The sequence below is a fragment of the Alosa alosa genome, chromosome 5 (genome assembly GCF_017589495.1).
Source record: "Alosa alosa isolate M-15738 ecotype Scorff River chromosome 5, AALO_Geno_1.1, whole genome shotgun sequence".
Taxonomy (NCBI): Eukaryota; Metazoa; Chordata; class Actinopteri; order Clupeiformes; family Clupeidae; genus Alosa; species Alosa alosa.
In genome coordinates, this window is record NC_063193.1 from 61,393 (window position 1) to 73,399 (window position 12,007).

Genomic DNA, 12,007 nt, shown 5'->3' on the forward strand with positions numbered 1-12,007 from the left:
CTGGTCTGTGAGGGTTTTTTTATTGGTTAAGTGGTCCTTAGTCTGAAAATGTTTGAGAAACACTGTGCTAGGAGACTATTTACTAAAAGGAAGTTAACTGTATATAAATGTAAAAGTCACAAGCATTACTATGAATAACGTGTTTTTGTGTACTCTATTTTGTACTCACTACCACGTAAGTGTAATGTTGTTTGGAACTGTAGAAGAGGTATAAAAATAGCGTTTTGTAGCGGCGAAATGACATGCCCTGGTCACTTCCAGGCTAACGAGTTTTGACTAAAAACGGTAAAATCGAACTTTCTCAAAACACATCCGAATGACATGATTTTGATGTCAACTCAACGTGCATTTTACTCCGGATAATTCCTTTAATATTTTATATTGTTGGTTGGTTCAATACTGTTTAAAATGTCGCTGTCCTACACTGGGTCTCCAACACATCGTTCTCAAGCTACCAGTCGCTTGCCGCCCCCTTCTGAGATTGCCAGAGGCTGAAGCAGTACTAGCCTACATTTACACAATTGTTGCCATGAGGCATTCCAGCCTACAAATTTAATAAAAAAGTAAATCATGCATGATTAAAAAAAAAAAACTTAATTTAGGCTACCGTAGGCCTACACAATAAGGTTTCCATTACAGCACAGCGCACGTTCAATGAATGAATTACAGCGGATGCCTTGTCTCGCAATAAACAGCAGGTGGAAATCCCGACACTCTTTCAACTACATTAAACTTAACAGTGAACCATCAAATACCCCCAAGTATTAGACGGTAACTTATAGTCCGGTGCGACTTATATATGTTTTTTCCTCTTCGTGAGGCATTTTTTGACTGATGCGACTTATACTCCGGAGCGACTAGTCCAGAAAATACGGTACTTAAAAAAATAGAAACTATCACCGCACAATGGTCTAATATTAGGAATTGGTTATATCAGGAGCGTTTATTAGCTATATGCTCATAATAAACAATTCATAATACTAATAGACCAGTGTGCGTAGATTGTCTCTATTTTTTAAAGTCTGTTATTTCTGCGCATCACCAGCACCTGGGACCCAGAAAAGGCCAGAGCACAGGGATTTTATCCAATTAGTGTGTATGAATGTGTATGTTTATGGCATGTTTGATACTACTGCTTCTACACAAGACCTGTGCAGAAAGATGTAGTTGCTCACCTTGAACCTGTGTTTGGTACACCACAAAGAATTCCTCATTTCCACAGCTCTCAAAATCTTCCCCACTGCAGCGTTGCATACACAGGTCCTCATCCTCACGCTCATGAAGTGTGAACAGAGTAGTGCGGAAGCCACAATGACACTGCTGGCCTGACAGTGCAGCCAGAGGAAGCTCCTTCATTAAAATTGCAGAAATAAAGGGGCAAATCAATTAGATACAGTGACAACTTGAGTAAAACTACAACACCACTAATCAAAGGTGCATGTCAATGCGGAGACTCTGAAATGGGTGAGGCCTAGTGAAGTGAATTTAAATAAACCAATCACATGCAACCATCATTCAATTCTGAATGCCAACATCCCTTTCCTTTATCATAAGAATGGAACTTTCTGCCATCCTATGTGAAAAGCTAAGCGGGACAGTATAGCGAAAATACATAGGCGACAGATTATTAACATGTCATGGCATCACATCATTTTGCAGGTATATCTAGTTGGCTAATTTGTGATCGAGTGCCTTTTTGCATGTTCCAAATATATGAATGGATTATCACTTCATAAAAAACAGAACAACCTCGGAATGTATGGCAAAGCACCCAAACACAAAACAGGTGAACAGGTGGGTTCTAATCGTTAGCAAAGGATAGATGTGATCATTTATGTTTGGGTCTTTTTTGGGCCTGAAATCGCTGATACAACCTTTCATTTCTGGCTGATGATCCCAACAGGAAATTGCCAACTCAACCCCAATTTATACTATGTCTCCATCTGTAAGGTGGCACTTTATTGGTTACATTTAGATTGTGTCAGAAATATGGTCCTTTAAGCACAATTTTGAAAAAGATGGTTGTGAGGAATTTAAAACTTTTTTGGCTAAAGTAGCTAGCCTGGCATGAACAATTGAAATGAATGGGGGCGGCACTTCCTCCCTCTCTCCAGTTTTATATAATACCTCCATGGTTTCACTCCATCTGTCAAACCATGGTTTCACTCCATCTGTTGGGTGAACACTTTTGAAAATCAAAAGTCCTTCTACCTGTAGTAACTTTTGCAACACATGGTCTGAAGATCATGTACATTTTGTGAAGATCAGACAAAATTTGTGAGCTGTGAAAATTAAGTTTTGCTTTCACTAAAATCCAATATGGTGAAAAAACGACTTACACTGCTTCCGGTCGGACATTTTAGAGTAGCAAGAATAACGCTTATGTGCCTGCTTTAGCAAAGTACATTAATGATTACTATTACCTCACATCATGTAAAATAACATTTTAACTTATTAACTTATTAACACACGCAGATGTCACAGTGTCATACCTTCTCTGTGCACATGTCAACACATTTATCCACAGACATATTTCTTATCAATGCAGTGATGGGTAGAGCCAATGTGGCATTTTCTGGTTTGCGGTAACATCCTTTGAAGATGGCACTTCCATCTAAACACAACAAAAGATCATTGATTACAGATAACCCAGAACACATTCTAGATTGAATCAATTAATAAAATATTCCATAGGTAGAAAACACACCCACAAGAGACAACATCTCATAGACCTTATTAAATTCCAAACAATCAAAACCCAAGAGGCCAGCCCTAAAACTAGTTCCCTTGGTCACTTCTGAGATTCTGAGGTTTTTGAGAACATCTAGATTAGGTCAAACAGAGCAGGCTTGGATGGGGCTGAGCAGTGACTTCCTGCCCATTGAGTAGAATCATTTGAAAATTGAAAATGTTCACAGATGCCTTGTACATTATTTATTAGACAAAATTATACAATTGCATCTACACTGAAATTTTGGAGGATGTTGGAGTGCCCTAGTATAACTGATGGGTCACAACTTATACAGTGGGCATTGCTTTGATTTGGCCAGCTGGTTAACTGCTGAAATATTTGGTTAACTGCGAGTGAATCCCGTTTGCAGCCGTAGAAGAAACGCAGAACAAATGAAACATTCCGGTTTTCTCTGAGTGCAACGATGATAGACAGACATAATTTGGACAAAATATAGAGCATATTAACCTCCGTTGCTCAGCCAAATGCCTTCCTGTTACGTCCTGTTATGACGAAGTTACAGGCGATACACGATTTTTGATGGTCACAAGTTTACTTCATTAGCGTTTATTTTTTTGATTATTAAAGAGTGTTTTTCATTCGTGCTTATCCAGTAGAGCATTTAGTGCTCTCCCCAATCCCAGACGTTCACATTGCATGTTTGTTTGTAATGGATGCAACCGCGAGATACGTGCTCCGTCGCTCGAGCACCCACTGAAAATATCGAGCACCCACGTGTACCAGCTTACAGTCCCGGCTAAATTAAATTAATGTAAAATGAATGTAAATTAAAATTAACCATCGCAGTTGATGTTAAATTCAGCATCTCTCATAATGTGATTGGCTATGTTGCTGTCAATGACCTACTCCATATACTAACCACCAATGAGGCGTCTCTCCATTATGAAAATTCCTGACACTTCCCACCTGAAGAATTAACATAAAGGCCTTGTTGGGTCTTCAGCCCGAATGTTTAAAATGTATATAGCCCTGAATATCATTTTAAAAGTAGTCTGACAAAGCTTATTGTTTTGTGACACAGCTAAACACTGGTACCTCATATAACGTCTATAACATAGCCTAGGTGGTCGCAACTCACAAAAGTAAAGCAGATAGAAAAAACCGCAAATCTAGCCTACAACACGCAGACAACTTCACGCGCCTTGGGGGAGAGAGCTGGGGTGTTTTATGATTGTTGGCTTCTGATGGTATTTTGCTAATTTACTGAAGAAAGACTTATGATTATGGATAGAAAGAACATTCTGAAAAGGAAAGGAGTAAGGCAATGGTGAGCAATGCTATAGTGGAATACTCATGTTGCTGTATCAGCAGATGAGAAGGACCTGAGAGTGCCACTGACGACGTGACTGCCTCATAGGCTCACAGGTTGGTGAAGGAGAAAGCTACATCTAGCTGAGCTGAGCTCAGTGACTATGCTTTTGTGAGAAGGCACACCATTCATAGGCCTAAGAATATACCTGGCAGACCTTTACAAAAAAATATGATACCATACACGCCTTTTACACCAGTGTAGGATATGGCAAAGTTTGAGAACCACTGCCTCCACTTACTGTCGGGTAGTGCGCGCTTCTGGATGGATATATATAGTATATACATATATTGATATATATATATATATATATATATATAAGTATATATACTCTTTTGATCCTGTGAGGGAAATTTGGTCTCTGCATTTATCCCAATCCGTGAATTAGTGAAACACACTCAGCACACAGTGAACATTGAGGTGAAGAACACACTAATCCCGGCGGAGTGAGCTGCCTGCATCAACAGCGGCATTCGGGGAGCAGTGAGGGGTTAGGTGCCTTGGTCAAGGGCACCTCAGCCGTTCCTACTGGTCGGGGTTCGAACCGACAACCCTCCGGTTACAAGTCCTAAGTGCTAACCAGTAGGCCACGGCTATATCTCATTTTTTTAACGGTGTGATGTCAACACGAAATATAATTTCTGTTTATGAAAAACAAAGGAAAGTGTTTTTTCTTTTAGTTTGACCAGTTCCGACAAAGCCGAAATTACTGCTTGACAGGGGGGATCCCAAGCAGCTTTTAGCCATAAGGCTACTTTGAGAACATTTCCTAATTCACCCGACACTGATATTGCAGGGCAGGGGGGGCCATCAGACATTTTGTTCCCGGGGGTCTATGAATTGTTAATCCGGTCCTGCCCCCAACGAACTTTCCACCTCTGAGACAGCTTAAGAAGTTGAGAGGACTCCTAACTTACTAAGACCTACTTACTGTAGGCTGCGCAAACCACAGGCCTTTATTTTGGGCAAGCCTGCATTCGAGGCAGGCCTTCTGTTGAAGAATTTTATATAAATCCTGTGCTAATAGTAATCCTCATACCCCCCGCTACCACAGCTGTGGATAGTGTGGCATGCTCACGCGTTATGTCTCCTTCTTGCAAACTTGACTAGGCCTATAGCCCAACCATTTACGTCTTCAAAAAATAACAACTTGCCAGATATGCCTTCATATCTTTGGGCTTCATTCAGCATTTTGTTCTTCCACTGGAAATTACTTTTCTACATTTGCTGCCTGCTGCATCCTTTCTGCTTGTATTGTTTAGAAAACGTTTGACGTCTTAAATTAATGCATTAAACATTGTTTGCTGGTAACCCGCCACAAATAGCCTACAGATTCTTGCGTGCGTACATTCTCTATTCTCTCCAAAATGTGCCCGTTCTATAGGCTGGCCAAGTGTGTAATTCTGCGGCATAAAGCAGATGTATTTGTTTATTGTACAGAAAAATAAAAATAATCTGTCAAGCAGTCAATTGACTACATTGCAGTCAATAAGTAGGGCAAATTAATATCCGAAACCAAAACGGGTCATAGTTGTCTAAGCCTCTGCTGTGAGGCCAAACCCATGAACAAAGACGCATTGATATCTGGACAAAGTCATCAACAGAGTCATAGCACTGAAGGGAGAGGCAACTGGCATGTGATCTCCCCACGGGCCAGTACAAGTTTTCTCCTGTGCCTACGATATTTAATCCGGTAATCATAACAGAGACTTAATGATGGACTACCTTAGTTTAATCCGTGAAATTCATTGGTTCATATAGACTGACCTTGTAAATGAACCACTGCTTTGAATTAACGTTTAACACGTGTCATTTAAATGTGCTGGTGAAACAGTTGTGTACTCTATTGTTATTTATCCCCTATTCACCCATACACGCCGTCAATTCCGTGGCGCATTGCGTTAAGGCCGGCTGATGACAGCTGCCGTTGCACAGCAGTTATCAGTCCCCTGTCCAAGAGTTTGAATCTGGGTTAAGATTTTGACAACAATATTCACATCGTTGTTTACCTAAGTTTAGGCCTATCTTTTGTGCAGATCATATTATCAAAATCAGAATCAGCTTTCTTGGCCTGGTTTGCGTAAACTAACAAGGAATCCCCCCTCCATGAAAATCATAGGCTACATATTCTCAACTGACTCGTCAAAAAGTGCGCACCTTATTATTATCTGCAGGTGTGTGACTTTGAATTACGTGCACGTGGCTGCAAATTGACTTTTAATTTATGTATTTTCTGCCTTGGGCATTTTAAAATATGAATGTATGGTGGTTAGAAGAGTAAATATCAATTAGAAACCTAAATATATTTATAATTATTAATTTGCAAACAAATAACTGGCGTCAGTGACGTCTTTGACATGAAGATCCCCGGAACTATGCTTCTACTATCATTCTAGCACAGGTCGAGAGGTGTAGTTGTAACTACACAACTTTACGATAGTGGTTGCGAACGTTTGTTGCTACTATGCTTTTGGGAAACACTAACGTGTAACGATGCATTGGACTATGTAAGTTCCACCACCATAGTTCAAACTATCATTTGGGAAACAATTTTGTCGTACTTACATAGTTTTAACCATGTTAGTTGCTAAACGCACCCCTGATGTCTGATGTGTGATCAGTGGAATATGGGGAGGGAAGTGGCAGTGTTTTTTTGCGCGTCTGCAGAAGTCAGCCAAATATGAATGTAATTCTGCGGCATAAAGCAGATGTATTTGTTTATTGTACAGAAAAAATAAAAATGACATGTCAAGCAGTAAATTGACTACATTGCAGTCAAGAAGTAGGGAAAATTAATTTACGAAACCAAAACGTGAGTCATAGTTGTCTAAGCCTCTATTGCGTAGCCTGTCTTTAGATAGTATTAAATCGCCAACAACATTGTTTTCTGCAGAAGCCTACCCAAGGCTACAGATTCATTCTGAACAGTTGTTTCGTTACCACCGTGTAGTCAAGCCTTAAGCCATACCCAAGTAGCCTAAATCGAGGTAATGTTTAATTATGCATGATTTATTATGTTATTGAATATAGGCTGGGATTCCTCTCGGCAACAATTATGTTTAACGGTAGCCTCCTGCTTTTTCAGAAGGGAGGCAGGCAGGCTACTGACAGAGCGATGTACAGTGGCAGAGCGACGCACAGTGGCTGAAAGTGGTACTAAAGTTTCATGCAGCTTCACGCCGCGTAATGCGCGACTGAAGTGGCCATTTGAAAGTAACGCCCACTGTAAGTTGGAAAAAGACTAAATGGACATCAGTATTCAGAGGTCTGCCATTACATCCAGAGGAACTTTAATGATATGGTCACTTAACCCTTTCGTGCCCGTGCCAAACATTCCATTTTTGGTGCTGGATGACCTCCTTACACAAAAAACCTTATTTCTTGAGTATAATACATACCATCAATGGGATATACATACCATTGTAATCAGAAGGGTCAGTTCTATCAAATGATGCAAAATACATATGGTAATGTTGATATAGTAATGAACAGTCTTTGAAAATCCTCTCCAAATGTATACCGAAATTCGTTAAAATTTAATTTCATTCGCATAAAAATGAATTTTCATCATATTTCTATACGAGATAGAGAAAAATATATAGTGTATGACATGTTTAGCAAGTTGTGGGCTATTTAACAAAAAAGACTGAATTGGAATATCATTAACCTTTCAAAAGTTATGATAAATTAAGTGATAAGTGTAAAAAAAATGCAGGAAACGGATTTAGAATGTTGACAGAATTCACATTCTCTTTCTCACCAAAAACATAAAAGTATGCATAAAAACTAATAATGAAGTCAGACACAGTGGTTTAGATTTATTTGGTCCATAAGAATAAACCATTTATTTGTATATAAGCAAATGCTACAGTCAACAATAATGATATATAAAAGAAAAACATGTACCTTACCTGTAATACAGGAAGTAAGTATACTGTATATTTATTGAAGATCAATTCTGAATAGAGACATAGAATACATTTGATTCAACAGATACAACTTCCTTATATAAATTAGTGTAATATGAAAATGATATACATCTATAAAATGTATTATTTATGAAAAGCTAGGAATACAATCAACTTCAACATCACTCAAAAATCAATGTGTTCTAAAACATTTGAAAGTGGATTACATAGAACAAGCCTGTTGAGAATAAACACATGTATACACAAACTCTCACACACACACACACACACACACACACAGGGGAGGATAGGGAAAGGTGGGGTGGGGAACCTGAAGGTTAAACACAGAAGACCTATGACTCATAAAACAACTAAACGATCCCCTTCTGTAGAATGCCAAATCTGACAACAATTTTGTTTACCAAAAAAGCAGTCACCTACAAACACTAAACTCCAGGCCATACAAGCTACTTTTAGTGTTTATTATGTATTGTTTTTATAACAAAGCCAACAATTTTTCTTTGGCTCCTGCTGTACAGGAATATGTACTTGATGAAAAGAAGACAGAGTAGTAGTTGGAGCAGCTGAAGGCGAGGCTTAAATTTTGACGGAAATGCCTGCCAGCTGTTGTGATAGATTTTCGCCAAAGTCTTTCTGGCTGTAGCTACCAAACCTAGGTTCAGCACCAGATTCTGCATTGCCAAACTTGAAATAATAAGAAACTACTGAAACAGCAATGTCAATGGAGAAAAAGTGTACACAATATGTATTTCTCATTTGGTAAACGCTCCATGATCCCTTCAGAGACTTGGTTCCCCAGTAGCAATGGATATTAGGGAGGGAAGTGAAGTCCCATGTCAATGATCAATCCCAGAAAACTGTGAAACTCTTCTGGGGTCTCTTCGTCCCATGCCCCTGCACTGTGTGTTTGCATACGACGGCCTACTAAGCACAACCTCCCACCCGTTCCGGTTGGTAAAACCACATATGCCTGGGACAACAATATAAAAATCAACATAACAAGTCTATTTCAGTGTTTTAGTGGCAGTCTACACCACCCTACGCACGCCACCTAAATCTATACCTTCTTCCTCCATCCTCACATGGTCTTCAACATTGTGAGCGCAAGCTCATCAGCAGTCAGCTACCTCTTCAGGCCTGCAAGGAGGTCTGTGTAGGTCTTGTCATCCTCCATCTGAAACAACAGTAAAATCATACAAATGGAATACATTTATTAATTTAAAAAATAAAAATCACAAAACTACAGATGTGTGCGCAAAAGTACATACATACACAAGAAGAGGTAGCCTAAACTATTGAAGCATTTTGAGTAACTCAAAAATATTTAGAAGTATGAAAAGTCATTTTATTACACATGGGTTTAGCTACCCTAAATCTGATTGCCTGGCTGGCATTCAGATAAAGACAGATTACATTTCACCTAGTAACTAACTGCTTAAATGCAATAATGACATTTCTGACATAATATGTGATTTCACATCATGTTTTCTATAAAACTACATATTGAGAAGAGTAGAATATCAAGTCATGCCATCTTAGAAAATGTTGAGACAAGCACGTCTGATGTTTGTCATTTAGAAGTTAGCAAGGTAAAACAGTTCACTACAAACTGCCTAGCGAGGTAACAACCCGAGGAGAGGCAATACGTTAATTAGGACTACATTTCTGACAGAATCCGTGATTTCACATCTTGTTTTCTACAACTACATATTGAGAGGAGTAAAAATATCGCTCAACTTATTTCATGTAAGAGAATGCAACTTAGAAACGCGGCGCCCATTGATTTATTCAGCTTTGGTATACTATACTGACTTACCAATATAATGCTTACATAACAAGCAAATTGGTACTAGAAAACAAACTTACTTACAGGTTATATACTAACAGGTTTTTAATGAAATTGTCAAATGAAAATAACTGATATCAAAAGCAAACAAGAGTACTGCAAGCAGTTCAGAGTAATGCAGCTAGTTAAAGTTACATGACGATGCACTTAGCCCCCGCTATGCCATAATGTTGACGCTGATGAGAAAGCATATTACTGTCAAATAACATGATTTTATGACTACAAATTAAGATTAACCATAACTAGAAACGATGTAAAATATATATTACCTCAGTTTATCCAGCTGTGTGGTTTCCAGTCGAGGTAAACTCCAACGGCGCAGGTGGCATCTGGTCCATGTTAAAATGTAATTTTACTGAAGTGAAAAGTTTTTTCACGACTCATCTTCAAGTATCCAAAACATTTCGCGCCATAAACCCCTTTAACCAATCATATCAAATTGAAGCTTTATGTTGTCAGCATTACGGGGAAGATTTCAGAAATAAAATCAGTCATTGGACAGCTGAGATATTAGATGATTGGTCATCGTTAAAATTTTAACGAAATTAGAACGGTCGGGCTTGTAAGGGTTAAAGGAACCATATGTAAGATTGTGGTCAAAACTGGTACTGCAATCACTTTCAAATTACTGTAGAGCGGTGTATGCCCTCCCCCTCCCTCGAGGTTACCAACCCAGATGCCGAAACACTACTGACTTTGTGATTAGTAGATAGGTGGAGGGTGGCGCATCAGGCCAAAACACAACATGACATGAAAAAACACGACATCAACATCAGTTGAGGGCTGCAACTTCCACTTTTTTTTCCCTGACCGGATTACTGTTGTCAGTGATATAAGTATTTGAAATGAACATGATTTCTTAATGTCTTGTGACATATCAGGGCCATTTTATGATTAATTGAAATACATTTCTTACATAAGGTTCCTTTAAAGTGTAACTCTCGCCAAAATGCAACCTAGGGTCTTTTTGTGAATGTACCCGAGTCAAACATTCGTTTAAAAAGCATAATTAGGACGGAAGCACCCCTTTTAAGATTGACCGTATTGATGTTTTTGGGTCAAATGGCCTTTTGAATAGGAGTGCTATTGATTACATTGTTTGTGAGTTTACAAAAAAGAACAACTCACTTAAGCAGTTTTAGCTGTTTTTCTTGCCAAAACCTTTCTTTTCAGTAACTCTGTGTCCACAAACAATGTTGTCAATGCTCGAGTTCATGTTTAGAGACCCTGGTGATACTTCAAGTATATCACTGACAACAGTATATTGTCATTTAAAAAGTGAAGTTGCAGCCCTCAACTGATGTTGATGTTGTCATGTTGTGTTTTGGCCTGATGCGCCACCATCCACCTATCTACTAATCACGAAGTCAGTAGTGTTTCGGCATCTGGGTTGCCAGCTCTGCCAGTCAGCGGGAGGGGGAGGGAATACACCGCTCTACAGTCATTTGAAAGTGATTATAGTACCAGTTTTGGCCACAATCTTACATACGGTTCCTTTAACTCTGTGTCTAAGATAAAACCTAGACTTGTTACTTTTGGTTTGACATGGTGTGCCAGGTACCCAAGATTACTAAGAGCTCATTTCGACTACCCCGGTACCGGTACCGGGCCGGTGCCTTATCTAGAACCAGTTCTGCGCATTCCGACCAGAAATGTCAGGTGCTGGTGCTCAAAAGCTAGCACCATGAAGTTGCTGGTCCCAAAGTCGGGCACCACAAACGTCATAGAGGTTGTAGGCGGAGCTACCCCGACAGCAAGAAGGATTCCCGTAGCCATTTCTTTTCTCCCCCAGCAGAAATAGGCTAGTTTCTACCATGACTGAAAACCAGAGAATAATTCAACAGTGGTCAACTGAGGAAATAAACACTTTAATAAGTGTTTGGACGTCAACAGAAATGCAAGAAAAATCTGACGGGGCTGTGAGAAAGGGTAAAATATATGAGCAACAGGGAGAATTAGAGATGGCAGGCTTTAAAAGAACACTGGACCAAATAACAAACAAACTTAAAGAAAGAAAATAAAGAAAGAGTACAGAGATTATAAAAGAGAACTATCTAGAAGTGGTGCTGGAAGAAGCAAACTGAAGACCGGAAAGACCAATGAAGACCAAACTGAAGACCAAACTTCAGACAAACTGAAGACCAATTACTGCACAACGTAATTGGAAAACA

At 39.2% G+C, this 12,007-nt stretch overlaps 1 protein-coding gene across 1 annotated transcript in view; it reads right to left on the reverse strand.

Annotated features, from left to right (window-relative positions):
* Positions 1 to 1,089: 1,089 nt before the first annotated feature.
* Positions 1,090 to 12,007, reverse strand: part of LOC125294530 (WSC domain-containing protein 2-like) — a 101,704-nt gene continuing 90,786 nt past the window's right edge. Inside the window, exons 5-6 of the mRNA XM_048243363.1 lie at positions 2,493 to 2,614; positions 1,090 to 1,350 (exon numbers count right to left, since the gene is read on the reverse strand). Coding sequence (XP_048099320.1) covers positions 1,090 to 1,350; positions 2,493 to 2,614 — 383 coding nt within the window. The remainder of the gene's footprint in view (positions 1,351 to 2,492; positions 2,615 to 12,007) is intronic.